Source organism: Erpetoichthys calabaricus, chromosome 5 (assembly GCF_900747795.2).
Source record: "Erpetoichthys calabaricus chromosome 5, fErpCal1.3, whole genome shotgun sequence".
NCBI classification, from domain to species: domain Eukaryota; kingdom Metazoa; phylum Chordata; class Cladistia; order Polypteriformes; family Polypteridae; genus Erpetoichthys; species Erpetoichthys calabaricus.
The window spans coordinates 201185114-201202360 of NC_041398.2; the positions used below are offsets into that span (position 1 = coordinate 201185114).

The 17247-nt window shown below is 42.9% G+C and overlaps 1 protein-coding gene across 1 annotated transcript in view; it reads left to right on the forward strand.

Annotated features, from left to right (window-relative positions):
• pstpip2 (proline-serine-threonine phosphatase interacting protein 2) overlaps positions 1-17247 on the forward strand; it is a 151409-nt gene that overhangs the window by 118836 nt on the left and 15326 nt on the right. Inside the window, exons 9-11 of the mRNA XM_028791184.2 lie at positions 8232-8311; positions 10078-10176; positions 15699-15795. Of these exons, the coding sequence (XP_028647017.1) occupies positions 8232-8311; positions 10078-10176; positions 15699-15795 (276 nt within the window). The remainder of the gene's footprint in view (positions 1-8231; positions 8312-10077; positions 10177-15698; positions 15796-17247) is intronic.

Below are 17247 nucleotides of genomic sequence, written 5' to 3' on the forward strand. Positions count from 1 at the left end.
GTAGAACATGTTCATAATAAATAAAACGTTACGACCTGTACCCCATATATATGCTGTTCTACAGCACGATTAGAATCGTCTGAGTATTAAAGATGTAGGTCTATTTTATAAGCATATTTTATAACATCAATGTTAATATCGAGTATAAGTATAATTATTCTGTATTAGCATTGATATGATATTGATTGATACCCCTCCTTTAACCGTCACCTTATCGTGGTGGAGGGGTTTGCGTGTCCCAATGATCCTAGGAGCTCTGTTGTCCGGGGCTTTATGCCCCTGGTAGGGCCACCCAAGGCAAACTGGTCCTAGGTGAGGGATGAGACAAAGAACGGTTAAACAAACCTCCTATGAAGAAAAACAATTTTGGACGGCGTTTTCCCTTGCCCGGACGCGGGTCACCGGGGCCCCACTCTGGAGCCAGGCCTGGAGGTGGGGCTCGATGGCGAGCGCCTGGTGGCCGGGCCTGCACCCATGGGGCTCGGCCGGGCACAGCCCGAAGAGGCAACGTGGGTCCCCCTTCCCATGGGCTCGCCACCTATGGGAGGGGCCAAGGAGGTCGGGTGCAGTGTGAGTTGGGTGGTGACCGAAGGCGGGGACCTTGGCGGTCCGATCCTCGGCTACAGAAACTGGCTCTTGGGACGTGGAATGTCACCTCTCTGAAGGGGAAGGAGCCTGAGCTAGTGCGCGAAGTTGAGAGGTTCCGGCTAGATATAGTCGGACTCACCTCGACGCACAGCTTGGACTCTGGAACCAATCTCCTTGAGAGGGGCTGGACTCTCTACCACTCTGGAGTTGCCCCCGGTGAGAGGCGCCGAGCAGGTGTGGGTATACTTATTGCCCCCCAACTTGGAGCCTGTACATTGGGGTTTACCCCGGTGGACGAGAGGGTAGCCTCCCTTCGCCTTCGGGTGGGGGGACGGGTCCTAACTGTTGTTTGTGCGTATGCACCGAACAGCAGTTCGGAGTACCCACCCTTTTTGGAGTCCCTGGAGGGGGTGCTAGAGGGCATACCTTCTGGGGACTCCCTCGTTCTGCTGGGAGACTTCAATGCTCACGTGGGCAATGACAGTGAGACCTGGAAGGGCGTGATTGGGAGGAATGGCCCCCCTGATCTGAACCTGAGCGGTGTTTTGTTATTGGACTTCTGTGCTCGTCACGGATTGTCCATAACGAACACCATGTTCAAGCATAGGGGTGTTCATATGTGCACTTGGCACCAGGACACCCTAGGCCTCAGTTCGATGATCGACTTTGTGGTCGTGTCGTCGGACTTGCGGCCACATGTCTTGGACACTCGGGTGAAGAGAGGGGCGGAGCTGTCAACTGATCACCACCTGGTGGTGAGTTGGCTTCGATGGTGGGGGAGGATGCCGGTCAGGCGTGGTAGGCCCAAACGTGTTGTGAGGGTCTGCTGGGAATGTCTGGCAGAGCCCCCTGTCAGAAGTAGCTTCAACTCCCACCTCCGGCAGAACTTCGACCACATCCCGAGGGAGGTGGGGGACATTGAGTCCGAATGGGCCATGTTCCGTGCCTCTATTGTTGAGGCAGCTGACCGGAGCTGTGGCCGTAAGGTGGTCGGTGCCTGTCGTGGCGGCAATCCCCGAACCCGCTGGTGGACACCGGCGGTGAAGGATGCCGTCAAGCTGAAGAAGGAGTCCTACAGGACCCTTTTGTCCTGTGGGACCCCGGAGGCAGCTGATAGGTACCGGCAGGCCAAGCGGAATGCGGCTTTGGTGGTTGCTGAGGCAAAAACTCGGGCATGGGAGGAGTTTGGGGAGGCCATGGAGAATGACTTTCGGGCGGCTTCGAGGAGATTCTGGTCCACCATCCGGCGTCTCAGGAAGGGGAAGCAGTGCAGTGTCAACACTGTATATGGTGGGGATGGTGCGCTGCTGACCTCGACTCGGGACGTTGTGGGTCGGTGGGGGGAATACTTCGAAGACCTCCTCAATCCCATTAACATGCCTTCCAATGAGGAAGCAGAGCCTGGGGACTCAGAGGTGGGCTCCCCCATCTCTGGGACTGAGGTCACCGAGGTGGTCAAAAAACTCCTTGGTGGCAGGGCCCCGGGGGTGGATGAGATACGCCCGGAGTTCCTCAAGGCTCTGGATGTTGTAGGACTGTCTTGGCTGACACGCCTCTGCAACATCGCATGGACATCAGGGACAGTGCCTCTGGATTGGCAGACCGGGGTGGTGGTCCCCCTCTTTAAGAAGGGGGATCGGAGGGTGTGTTCCAACTACAGAGGGATCACACTCCTCAGCCTCCCTGGAAAAGTCTATTCAGGGGTCCTGGAGAGGAGGGTCCGTCGGATAGTCGAACCTCGGATTCAGGAGGAACAGTGTGGTTTTCGTCCTGGTCGCGGAACAGTGGACCAGCTCTATACCCTTAGCAGGGTCCTGGAGGGTGCATGGGAGTTTGCCCAACCAGTCTACATGTGTTTTGTGGACTTAGAAAAGGCATTCGACCGTGTCCCTCGGGGAATCCTGTGGGGGGTACTCCGAGAGTATGGGATACCGGCCCCCCGATAAGGGCTGTTCAGTCCCTGTACGATCGGTGCCAGAGCTTGGTCCGCATTGCCGGCAGTAAGTCGAACCCGTTTCCAGTGAGAGTTGGACTCCGCCAGGGCTGCCCTTTGTCACCGATTCTGTTCATAACTTTTATGGACAGAATTTCTAGGCGCAGCCAGGGTGTTGAGGGGGTCCGGTTTGGTGGGCTCAGGATTGGGTCACTGCTTTTTGCAGATGATATTGTCCTGTTTGCTTCATCAGGCCGTGATCTTCAGCTCTCTCTGGATCGGTTCGCAGCCGAGTGTGAAGCGGCTGGGATGAGAATCAGCACCTCCAAATCCGAGACCATGGTCCTCAGCCGGAAAAGGGTGGAGTGCCCTCTCAGGGTTGGTAGCGAGATCCTGCCCCAAGTGGAGGAGTTCAAGTATCTCGGGGTCTTGTTCACGAGTGAGGGAAGAATGGAGCGTGAGATCGACAGGCGGATCGGAGCGGCATCCGCAGTAATGCGGGCATTGCATCGGTCTGTCGTGGTGAAAAAGGAGCTGAGCCGCAAGGCGAAGCTCTCAATTTACCAGTCGATCTATGTTCCTATCCTCACCTATGGTCATGAGCTATGGGTAGTGACCGAAAGAACGAGATCGCGAATACAAGCGGCTGAAATGAGTTTCCTCCGCAGGGTGCCTGGGCTTTCCCTTAAAGATAGGGTGAGAAGCTCAGTCATCCAGGAGGGGCTCAGAGTAGAGCCGCTGCTCCTCCGCATCGAGAGGAGTCAGATGAGGTGGCTCGGGCATCTGATCAGGATGCCTCCTGGACGCCTCCCTGGTGAGGTGTTCCGGGCACGTCCAACCGGGAGGAGGCCCCGGGGAAGACCCAGGACACGCTGGAGGGACTATGTCTCTCGACTGGCCTGGGAACGCCTTGGGATTCTCCCGGAAGAGCTAGAAGAAGTGGCCGGGGAGAGGGAAGTCTGGGCATCTCTGCTCAAGCTGCTGCCCCCGCGACCCGACCTCGGATAAGCGGGAGACAATGGATGGATGGATGGATAGCATTGATATGAACGATTTCTGAAATTAGTGTTAAGTATAAAAAATGAAACTATGATTATACAATTCAATGTTTATTATATTTATACATTATTATATCTGTCTTTACACGTTTTGCACACATATTTAATAAATGTAATAAACTGCACCAAGAATGGTTAAAAAATCATTCAAAAATGTGTACGTGAATGTAAATATATCTGCACAAACTGACTCTCGTGAGTAACATTTTTAGAAAGTTCAAAATGAAACGCAAATCGCAAAGCGTCTGTGTGCAGACTCGCACAAGCTTTTGCAGAATACATTAACTGACAAGAGGCTGGCCCACCCTTTCTGAGTTTTGGTAGCCAACATAAGCCGTGATTCGCCAATTCTTGGTAGCCGACCGAGCCATCATTAGCCAATTCTTGGTAGCCGAACCGGGCTGTGAATGGTCAATTCTTGGTAGCCCATACGGGCCGCGATTGGCCCGAGCTTTCAATTCTTGGTAGAAGAAAGCGATCTGATTGGTTTTTGCTACCAAGAATTACCTTGACTCATGGCTGCTCGGAGGCACCACCGTGCCGTCCCCATGTCCTTCATGATGTTGCAAAATGACAAAGCACAGGCAAACAAATACACAAAATGTTGGTGCTCATGAAATTCCACAAAATGGTGACACAATGTCATCAAAATAAAGATAAAAATCTAAGATACATAAAAAACATTAAAATGTTCCAGACAATTCAGAAATATTGTTGATTTAATAACATATTTCTGACAGTTATTTTTTTAAGGTTTGGAATGCCAAAAATCTGATATTCTGTAAACCTTGTGATGGAAGTCAAGAGAATTTTGAAGAAGAAGGAATTTTGAGTGAAAAAGTCCAAAATCTGAAAAAAAATGTGCACTGTTGACCATGTTCAAATAAACAAGTTAGAGACAGAAACCAGGAGGACAAAAAAATACCAGCATCCAAGCCAAAAGAAAAACGAAAATGAGAGAGAGAAATGTGCTTGAAGCTCAAGCAGTTTTGACTTTATTCTAAAGCTAGGATACTCACCGTGCTTCACCACAGTTTTTAATGGGTGGGCCTGATGACACAATATGTCATGTGACCCCAATGGCACGTGACAGGAATAGTAAACAATATGCCATGACTGTGCATAGGCAGTCACAAAATGGCAGAGGCCAAACAAAGAACAAAACACAAGAAGGTGTCACCAGAATAAAGTTAAAAATAAACAGCTACTTAAAATCCGTATAAATAAAATGCTAAGGGTTATCTGTCTGTCACACAAAAACACATGCATCCCTTGCCTTTGTAGCTTGATCTTGGTCTAAATTGACAGCATATGACATGACATACTCAACATAACCCCATGAATTGGATGTCCAGCCCACGGCAGCTCCGAAAATTTGGCTTTGAGTCCTTCTCACATCCAACAAAGACATGTTGTTGCCCATCGCCTGACAGCAGCACATATTACCTCAAAAGAAATATGTGGCCGCCTGCTCATAACATAGCTGACATGAACACTGCTGCAGAGTGAGGGTCCCCCATGTCTCACACAAAATAAAACAGAGGCACAGGGCAAACGTGGCTCAAGTTCAACATATAATCTTCATCACAAAGCACAATGATGCACACTATCAGGCCAGAAAGAAGAACTACACCTGCAATTCCACTGACAGTGAAACACATTCTATACACTTATTACACACATGTCAACTGAGTCACACAGAATGCAGGTGTGACATATACTGACAGCTGCCTACACAAATGTACACTCACTTTGCAAAATGAAGTCATACACACCATTTGACCACGAATAGAAACACCATCCATGACCTCAGCTCACTGATGAGACAACAAAACACTGCCACACATATCAAATCAAATGACTAAACTTAATGCAAGAAGTGCGAGGATAAACGATCTACAACACATTTGCAGTAGCAACAGCTCCATATGTGTTGCACCTAAGAATATCTATTGTTAAACTCCTGTGACATCGTGAAACACACTCAACTCTGTGATGCACATATTCCACACACTAATGACACCCACTTCAACTACAGGACACAAAATGTGTAGACGGCAAACATCAGAAACTATGGCGTCCTGTCAATTTCAGAACCCAATTTACTGATGTCAAATGAAAAACAATCAGATTTCCAAACACTGCCACACATGCCAATGTAAAACATCCGCCTAAATTTACAAAAGGAGTGCAAGAGTAAATAATTAATAACACATACACATTATCAGTAGCTCCTGAGTTTTGCTTTCACGCAGCCTTGTTTGATAATCCCCAAGACACAAAACACCGAAGCACACGCTTTCATAGAATGAAAATAGACATCTCTCCTCAGTTGCTTACAAACCAAGCACTCTTCATGGCATCAAAAAAAAGATATCTCTTCTCCTTGGTTTAAAAAGTACAAGATTTCATTAATGCTCACAGTCCTTATGCACATACTTTTACAAATACAAATCAACTTAAAGAAGAAGATGAACTACCAGTACTGACAAACGTTATTCAGCTTCCAGAAGTTAAAAAGTGTTCCTTATGTTTTTCCACCAACACAGACTTTTGCATTATTGCTTCATCACATTCTTGTGTTGGTTCATCTTTGTGTTTTCCTTGCTCTTCTCTTTCTTTCAATAAAACATTTCTTTTGTTTTGTACTTCCATATTATGCCATCTCTGCCTATGTTTCCCATTCCCTTTTATTTGAACACCAGGGGCCTCATGTATAAATAGTGTGTACGCACAAAAATGTTGCGTACGCCTGTTTCCACGCTCACCCTGGTGTATGCAAGTTCTCAGCTCGGTTTTGCAAACTGGCGGCACCCAGCATCAAAGCAGTGCCCCTGTTTCTGTGTGGATTCCCTTTAGTTTTTAGATTCACATCCCAGATGTGGCTTTATCAAATGCACTGAAATTAACCACATATCATTTATTCGTCTCATTGTAATCAACCCGTAACCATATAATGGTGCACCGAATGTAAAAACTATTCTAAATACCATCACTGCTTTAGTGTTGTTATTCCCAGTGCATCACTGAGTATTTAACCCTCTGTATCTGAGTGTGGAATCACAGCTGTACAGCAGCTGATCAGATTATCAGTATACAGCATCTAGCACATACTGCCTCAGCCATGTGCACAATCTATTTAAACTGTTCCCATATTGCAAACGCTTCATAGCCTTTCCTGTAGGGACCTCGCTGTTCAGAAACCGTTTCATCCCAAGTGCTCTAAACGCACTCAATCAGTCCATCAATTGTTCCTGGTAGAACTGTTTGTACTTATAAGTACAATCACCTCACTGTAAACTTGCACTACAGTTATAATATTGCACAACCCGAGTCACTTTATAAAGCACGTATTTACATATGATGACGACTGGCTTCTAAGTCGATTTAGGTTTCCAAGCGCTATCTTCTTGGAGCTCTTGACATCATTTTTAAGATGAAATGCAGTAAAGCATGTTTATTACATTACACAGATAAGTTTTAAACTTCATTAAAATAATGTATATTGTTAATAATCAAACATGTGAGGACACAGTGGTGCAGCACTAGCGACGAGCTGGTGCCCCATTCAGGGATTGTTCCTGCCTTGCACTGTATGCTTTCTGGGATTTTCATGACCCTGGGTGGATAGAAGGATGGAATAATTAAACATGTACTATGAAGATATTTCAATGTTTTATAAACGTTTTGAAGAATCGGCGTTCTAAGCTTACAAATGGCTTGGCATCTATTATAGAGCTGATTGTGTGGCACTTGGTTACTTGGAGAAAGAAAAGGAAGGACAGGAATAGGAGGTTAGTACATTTGAGAGAGACAGTACTGCTACAGTAAATTATTTCATCGAAGGTCACGTAAAGTGCAGCAAGCATCTTGCGGGAGGCAGGAACAATCTCTAGACAGGGCGCAAGCTCATCGCTAATACTGCGCCACCATGTCCCCATGTTTAATACATGTTTTAATTCCTATCATCAGTTTGTGATGTTCTACTTTGATGACAAAATAAAGTATGTGATTAAAGTGGAAATTTCGAAATTAAAGTTGACATTTGGACATTATTTTCAGCTGTGTCCCTATTTTGTTTTTCTTTTCTCTTCTATATGGGGGATATTTTCAATTGGGGGCAATTGATTGATTACAATCATGACCTAAACAGACACATAAGGAAACATTTTTAAGCAATATTTTAAATGAATCATTTAATGTCACAGGCTATCACATATCACTCTGACACTCTCTGTTGTTATTTTCTTCCTTATTTGAAGCTGTCACGTCAGAGCAGGCACAATACCAAAAACAATCAGGAGACATAAATGAGCTGCTGGCCACTCCTTATTTTAGTAGCATCCAAATGACAAATTAGTAAACAAATATAAGGCAAACGTTATTGTTATTTCATTCATTCATTCACTCACTGAACTGGTTTAATGCAACTGTATAATTATGGGAATACCAAAACTAAGACACGAAACAAGCTTCTCAGTGAAAAAAATTTGCCAATATATGGGCGTCACTGTATATCATCACTATTTTTAATACCTTAGGTAAATGTATTTTTAATATAATTGTATTTCCTTATTAATAATTTAAATTTCATATTTAACATTAAATCATTAGAATGAGATTTACTTTCTGACTTTTTTGTCTTCCTATAGACAAAGTTTATCAGCAGAATGTAACATTGATGGAGAAGGTCAGAGATGAGTGGCAAAAAGAGCACATTAAAAGTTGTGAGGTAACGTTTTCAATCTTTCTTGTGTTTTGCAAAGAAATAAAAAAGTCATGATTCATTTACTGTTTAGGGGATTCATGTTTATTGTAATTTGACACATCCATTTATTCTTTATTTTCATGCTTTATTACATCCTATGCAGAATACAGTATTGCAGTTGCATTGGACATTATCCCTACTAAGACCTGTACAGAATTAAGTTGCATTGTAAATTGGGACTTCTTATGACAGAGATGGGAACATCTTGTGACAGAATGGTATCATGTTAATACAGATTCCAAAACCTTATAACTCATTTTGAAACCCACAATTAAAAACAAAAAAAAAACTTAAGAGAACATTGTAGATTTATGTGCCTTTTTCTGTCTTTTTTTTGTATCACTGAAATTGTTTTTATATTGAAGTATATTATAGTAAAATATTTTCATGTTTATGAATATTCAGTATGAAAACCACCAAATAGTAAATATTGATTGACTGAAATAGAAATGGTGAGCATTATAGTGGCTCAATGCAGGTATTTCACTAGCTTTACCACTTATTAGGATATTAGGATAATGTCGATATTCATACAATTATGTTTGATGAAAAGTGGTAGGGACATCCCCATATGTTATTGCACAGCTGAAGTCCTCTTGATATTCACGCAGTTGTTGAGCTGGTCCCTCATCGAGTATCATGCAAGTTGTCCATGCATGTCAGAATGCAGAAGTGGTGGATGAAGGGCCTGGGCTCTTGATCGTCAGCTAAAGCCCTGGAAGCCCACCCCTAGAAATGCCACTGGTGCAATGGTTAACGCTGTTTCCATCAACTTCATTAAGCAGACTGAATGTGTGTGGTCTGCAAATGTACACTTCTTTGGCCTGGCATAATATTCAGGCTTGGTTCCTGTGTTAAGATGGATGCTGCCAAAATAGACTTATATGGCTACCAACAACAATTAATTGCATTAAAAAGGTTTGAGAGAGGATGGATGAGCACATGAACGGTTTTGTACTTTCAATGAATGGATAAAGAAGACAACCATTTTGGGCAAAAATAAATTTAGCTAACTGCTTTACTCTTTATCTTAGCCTTTGATTACAGGTCTAAGCTTTAAGGATAAAGCAGGATCATAATTCCAAATTATTATATGGAGGGTTGCCTGCCTAGGGCTTTTTACATGAGGCTGCTGGCATAAATTGTCACTTCCATGACCTTGTAATGAACAAAGCAAAACTGAGAAAGATGCATTAAATTATATTTACAGCTTCAGGACTTATCAGTAATGTAACCTGTCAAAAAATCTGTTCTCACAGAGTTAAACCTTCCTCAGCCAGAGTATGATGATGTTGCATTATATTACATTACTCTGTGTTTGTGTTTACAGTTTGTGGGGGTAGGCACTCCATTTATCCAGTCAGTGTTTGACCTTATAACTTTAGAACAATTTTGACAAGAACAGGCCATTCAGGCCATCCAGCTCGTCCATCCGATTCACCTGAATTGTCCAAAATAGCATCAAGTCAAGTCTGTGAGAAATTTACCCTTAACAAACTTATGTCCCAGTATTCTTGTTGCTGAATTTATTTTATAGTAACAGCTGAGATCTACTTCATGGTTTTAAACAATGTGTCTTCTACCAAAGAGGAATCTGTTTGTAACTCTCCATGGCTGGAGTCTGACAAATGGACCATAAACTTAATCAACATCTCTGTTTAATATGAACATAGTAATTCATATAATATTTACATTCATATTTTTCTTCTGATCTTTTGGATTATTTGTAGCACTTTGAAACGCAAGAGGTTGAAAGGATACACAATTTGAGGAACATCATATGGACTCATGTAAATCAGCTTTCTCAACAGTGTGTTACAAGCGATGAGGTGAGACCTTTTTTTACACAAGTGATATACAGTAAGTCATAACAGTCCCATTTAATTTGGTAGCTTTAAGAGGAGTCAGGAACAATTGCAGGAACATCAATGATGTTGTTTTATTCCTTAGAGCCTCATTCATATAAAAAAGTAACAAAAATCACAAATACTGTAAGTTTATTTTTGTAGTTTCATTTATTTTTCAGTAAGATATTTTGTTTCATAAACAGTTTGCAAAAATTCCAGCTTGGTTAACATTTTAGGTATAATTAATGTTTTGCAAAATTAGTTCTCTTACAAATGTGCTCTGAGTAACCTTATGTGACATAAATTGAGGTGCTGAATTTACTTAAAATGAACTTCTAGACCTGAGAGCTCCCAGACTGTGCAGTTGTAAGTAATTGTTTTGTGGTAGACTGGGGCCTTCATTGCATTCCTCCATACCCAAAACAGCATCAAGGAAGCCAAACAAATAAAACAAAAACTATGTGTTTATTGAAAACCACACAAAGGAACAATGCACAAGGTGTATCACAGTAAAGAGCGCATCAACTAAAATGCTATTGCAGGTCAAACTGTATGGTATTTGCGTCTCTGTCTACCTCATGGGGTGGCTTGTCCACTTTCACACCCACTTAAGTACACCAAACCACTCCACTTCTCATTTGCTGTCTGTCTTTTAATTTCACTCTCCTGCTGTCCATTGTTCCACCAGTTAAATACTCCTCTTCCTTAACGTAGACTCAAATGCAATTTGGCCAAATGGCAGCTTTAAAACCTCAGCAGTTTTCACTTTGGGCCATTTCCCAGAATCAAGTTGACCACACTACACATATCTCCTTCAGCCTTCAGCAATCTCTTTTAGACCGTGAAGGGCCATATTCTCTTCGCTAAAATTCAATATCAGTTTTTTGTGATTTTATGCATTGAATTATGGGCTTGTTGAAAACAGAAGGAGGTCGAGCATTGTCTCAAATTCATATGTCCAGTTACTAAAATCAAATCGCTTCAGTATGTAAAGAAAAGAAGGAAAAGAGAAAGGAAAATAACTTTTTGCTCAACAACAACTTAATTTTGAATGTTAACTTCTTTATTTAGTAGATTGTGCTTGGTAAACAACCTATACTTACTGTACTTACTGCATAACTAAGCTGTATTGATCTAAGTCAGTGTGTTCTGTACTAAATATTCTGCTGCTGCTACCATGGCCAAATTTTCCATAAAAGTGTGGGAAAACAACAACCTCAACACAATCACCAAGATGGTAGTGTACAGAGCCTGCGTAATGAGTACTGTGTGTCTCTATGGCAGCGAGTGCTGGACAACATACATATATCAATAGGACCAGCTTTCATCTCTGGAGACTGCGTCAATTCTTGAGCATTTCCTGGAAAGGTAATGTGCCAAACAAGACCGTCCTGGACCAAGTCAAGATGCCAAGCATATGCAGACTCCTTATTCAGTGACATCTGTGCTGGCTGGGCCACGTCCACTGCATGTATGACGGTCGCATTCCCAAAGACATGGGGAGCTTGCCACAGGATTCCGGCCCACAGGACAACCACTGCTGAGATTTTGCGACTCTTGCCAATGTGACCAAAAGACTGCTGACATCAGTGTGAACACATAGGAAGAGACAGCTGCAAAATGATGTGCCTGGCAACAGATACATTTAGGTATCACCATGGCTAAGGAGAAGGGAATCCGAGCGCAGATGGACAAAAGAGCGAGGAGGAAAGCTGCAGCAGTGACCACCTAACTGCAACCATCAGCCTACGTGTGCAGCACATGTGCCAAAGACTGCCACTGAAGAATTACTGTAGCTTGTTCAGCCACATCCAACTCTGCTCCACATCCAACTGAGTCCTTAACTGGGTGCATCTATTGTCTAGCCAAACAGACAGAACCATCACTCAAATATTCTGCTGCAATTGTTAGGGCCAGGAGATGGAAGAGCCAAACAATCAAAGTAGATAAGCAAAGCTAAGTGTCACTAGGAAGCCATGATTGTTCACCTAGACCTTAATGCTAATCCATAGTCAAAGTCCTTTAAACTCAAAGCACATGTCGTAGCCTTAAATTCTCATACTAATACACACAGTCAGAAGCGTTCTGAAGGATCCGCAATCTTGGACAATGTGACGTCTGCTATTCTAGTGACGTCTGACCTCTGGGAACATGCACTTAGCAAAGAATCAACACATCAGAGCAATGACACCACAAAATGACGGTGCTTGCCAAAAAAAAAATGAAATTGAGATCATTTCAAAATAAAATCAAAATTAATTTAGCTTGAACAAAAACATTCATAAAAAATAAAGGTAGGTATGAAATCCTTATGTTTCAGAAACATAGTAAAAAATTGCTAGACTGTAAATAAAAATTTTTAAAGGCGAAAAAAGTTTTTAAATGAATTATAGGGCTAAACAAAGACTTTGATCTTTGCTGTTTAAGCATGAGCACATTGCAGCCCTAATACCCAGCAATCTCTTTCAAAAGGCTGGGAACCCAGTACTGAGTAACTCTGCTGCTGGGACGCTTTGGCATGTCACTTGACTCCATACAGAGGCACTCCATTTCACGTTATTGTTGGAATGCACTAATGAGGGTTCTAAACAATGAGTTAGTGCCCCTCAGCATTTACCTAAATTTCATGTCTTCTTTAAATGCTGTTTGAAGCTTGAAGATCCACAGAAAAGATCTACTCCCTCCTAATGGCACCCTGCTAAAACCAAGTACTGGGGATAGTGCTTTCCTGTTATGCCACCTGGCCAGTGTAATAGGAGCGCTATATAGCACCTGACCCAGCACAGACTGAGGCAGAGGCACGTGTAAAACAAACAGTTTCTTTATTCTTCTTCAGCCGTGGGGCACGCCTTCCCCGTGTCCCACAGGCCCAACACAGTCCCACAAGCACTTAAATATTACCACTACACTCTTCTCTTCTTCACCACCACTCCTCCTCAGGCTTAGTCCTCCTCCTCCCGAATCCGGCTCTTCGAGTGGTGGTGGCTGGCCCTTTTTATATCCCACCCGGAAGCGTTCCAGGTGGTTGGCCACCTGGTCCTAATTGCCCTTCCGGGTGGGGCTGAAGGTATGACCAGCCAGGCTGCTGACTCCGCGCAGCTCCCCCTGGCGGCCATCCGAGCCCCCAACCAGGCTGTGGAGGGCTCCATCTCCCATGGAGCCATGCGCCGGGTTGGGGAATCATTGGCTGCCAGGGAAGCTGCCACCAAGCGTCCCAGGGGAGGTATTGAACAGTCCATGGCTGCTCCCCCGGAAGAGATGTAGTCCCGGCTGTCCTTTACACCAGTTACAGAAGATTTTCCTTCCATTTAGTGGTTATATAAATTTATGCATGATATTTGTAAGCTTTCTTACATTTCCTGGTTGCTGGTCTTTCAACAGGAGTTTAATATCCTACTACAATATGAATAAACTATCTGTGCTAACCTCTCTAAGATGGTTTAAAATCTAAGTAATCAATTTAGATCTTAGTGTTAACATTTCCAGTGCACCATGTATTGGAATTTATTTTGTAATGTACAGTATGGAGTAATAAAATGCATTGCATTTGTCATTCTAACAGATCGCATTTTCATAAACATTTGTAGAAATAAAATTCGATGGATACGTTTCTGTTTGTGTTGCACAATGTGTTGGAATTTCAAATACAATGCATTTTATTACTACAAATATTTGTAATATGCCATCTGTTGGAATGACAGAGCAATCAGATTGACACACAGATAGAGAAGCATCCTACTGCAGAGTTGCACGGCCATATGTCACCACAGGTCTATGGCAGCAGTTCTGGACCAGTAGTTTCATGATGGAAGTCATGTTACCATATGTCTGTACTACACGCTAACCACACAAACCCCTAAGCTTAACAATACGGAAGCCTAACCTTAAGTTGCCCCTAATATTATATACTACATACACTCTAATCACAATAACACCTAACCTTAACAACAATGTTAATCCTTAACCTTAATTTACAGCTAATTTTAATCATGTATCCCACACACTAACCACATTAACCCATAAACTTAACTTCCCTTCTAAAACTGCTGCTCTGTATTTTCTGCCCTCGACCAGCAGTGACATCTACTGTCTTCTGCCAATAAACTGAGGTCAAAATACTGTGGTGACGTATGCTTCTTCAGCTCCGCAATTGGAAATTACTGCACAGATACACAGACACTTATCCTTTTATTAAGGTGGTGTGGAGGACGGTCAGGGCCCTTGCCCGGCTGGGACGTGTCCATGCTGGGAGGATTGGGGGAACAAGTGTGGCCAGAGCGTTACCTTCCTCGGAGCTCTAGATGCAGCCCCCATGGGTTGCAGTGGTGCATAGGACTCCCGCAGGGCTCAATGGGAGTTGGAGTTTGGCACAGCCCTACTGGGGTCCGGGGGTGCTGCATCAACTGCTGAGCCCACATGGGCATTTCTTCCACCACACCTAGAAGTGCTGCTTGAAGTAGGTCATCAAACACCTGGAGCACTTCCGGGTGCCTTATATAAGGGGCCAGCAGACACTACTCGGTGAGCCAGAGTCGGGAGGGAGATGAAACTTGCCAGAAGGAGAAAAAGAAAAAGAGAAGAAAGAAAGAGAAAGAAAAGGAGAATAATTGTGTTGTGTATTGTGCTTGTGCTTGTGGAAGATGGAGAAGACATTTCCCACAAGGGAAAAGAACACATAAAGCCCTGTGTGCTTTGGAGTTGTGCCTTAGCGTCTGCTTGTGCCAGGTTGGGGCAGCGGTGTCAACCTTAGAAGTCCACAGTAGATGTTGTTCTCCAGATTTTAAGTAAATAGCCAAAAATGATTTAATGGTTTGCAAATCATTAATTGGAGAATATATTAATTAATAATTATTAATTCAGTGTTTCTTTAAAAATCAATGACCTCCTTTAGATTAATGCTTATACAAAGCTAGAATGCTCAGGGTGGACATGCTCATTTCACTACTGCACTTGTCACCGTGCCTTTTGATGGACTGGTGCCCTGTCCAGGGTTTGTTCCTGCCTTGTGACCTATGCTGACTGGGACAGGCTTCAGCACCCTCCACCGCAACCCTGTCCAGGACTGAGCGGGTTAGCAAATGACCGAGTGACTTGTAACCGTTAAGCTGAAGGCTTCCCCTGCTTGTATTACTCTTCATGTTGCTTTGGCAAAATTTCAACCCAGAGGTATGCAGCAGCTGCAAAGCTAAGGAGTGGTTTTAAAATGTAATCCCTAACCGTGAAATGATTTTTTTTTTTATGGATTTGAATGAACAGTACGCTGTAAACCCACTGTTTTTTGTCAAACTCCTAAAGGCATAACTATATAATGAATTAGCATTAGTTTTTCAATGTTTTGCTTTATATGTTTCATATTTTTATTAACATTATTATACAAGAGTGAATGAATATTTTAAATATCAGGCATTCTATTCCATGTATAGATTTGCCCGTTTGCACCATTTACAGCACATATAAAAAGATAATACAATCTTAACACATTCTTAATGCTTTTCAATTTTTAGTTCTATGAAGAAGTGCGGAAGTCTCTGGAACAGTGCAGTGTACAAAAAGATATTGAATACTTCATCGACCTTAGAAGAACCGGTGAAACTCCGCCAGGTATTATGTGGACATGTATTTTTATTTTTTCTTTCTTGTGTTTGTCTCTGTTTGTTGCCTCAGTACACACCTTTTGTGGAATTTTGTTTTTGCCTTTTTTTTTCTCTTTTTCTTTTTTTCAGCCCATTTTGACCGCCTTGGATTATTTTTTGCCACCTTTTTTTTTAACACGTTTATGTTTTTACCACCTTTACTAAACGTAATATTTTTAATCTTTCCGTTCACTTGTTTTCTTCTGGGGTGCACTCATTATAGCTGTGGTCCTCAGTCATGGTCCTGGAGGGCCACAGTGGCTATGGGTTTTCATTCCAGCTATGTGTCCTAATTAGAACTCAGTCCTTGCTGATAGTGATAGTTGGTGTTTAACTCTATGCCTTGTAAGTGTCTTTATTCATCAAATACATCCATCCATCCATATTCCAACCTGCTGAATCCGAACACAGGGTCACGGGGGTCGGCTGGAGCCAATTCCAGCCAACACAGGGCACAAGGCAGGAACCAATCCCAGGCAGGGTGCCAACCCACCACAGTCATCAAAGACACATTTGAGTTACTTTGTAGATCAGAGGTCCTCAATTATAGTCCTGGAGGTCTGCTATGGCTGCAGGTTTTCACTTTAACCAATTTCTTAATTAGAACCCTTTTATTTACTACTAAAGCAATATGTTTTTTGGGCTTAATTTTAGCTCTCTTGCCTGTTATCATTCAGAACCCTTAATTGCCTATTTTAGATTTTAGCAGCTGCATTTAAGTTTTAATTGTTGCCTGTTTTCTTAACCAGACATTACTTAATAATGAGATACAGATAACCAATAAACCAGCAGCTCTCCAGCTAACATGCTTACCATGAAGTATTTGTGATAAAAATAAATGAGAGGGGAATTGGAAGGACCATTAAGTTTAAATCTATTCTGGTCCACAAAACACTTGGATAATGGTCTCACAGAAGGAAACTCGACAGTGCAATTAAAATTTCTCTTGAATGAATGCAAGTATTAACAAGCTAAATAGTTCAATACCCAGTTTCATTATCAGCATGGACTGTCTTCTAATTAGGAAACTAGTTGGAATAAAAACCCACAGCCACTGTGGCCCTCCAGGACTGTGATTGAGGACCCCTGCACTATACGCTTGCCTTCATGCCATTTACCATTCTCCTATTAGTGGAAGTTTTTCCACAAATGCAGGCCCCTTTAACCAGAGAGTTCCTACTTCACTTGGTTGCAATGTCTGGTTTACTGCCTACTCAGCCTAATGAATAGTTCTATGTTTGGTAGTTGCAGTCATTATCAGGACCAAATCAGTCACAAGACACATTTATACATGTGCCAACATTCACATCATGTCAAATAATCTAAAACAGTATGAGAGGAAAACCAGAATACCCAGAGGTTACCTTTCGGTGCTCTGCATTTGGCCCGCTGTAGTATGCTTACTGATTAAGCAGGTCTT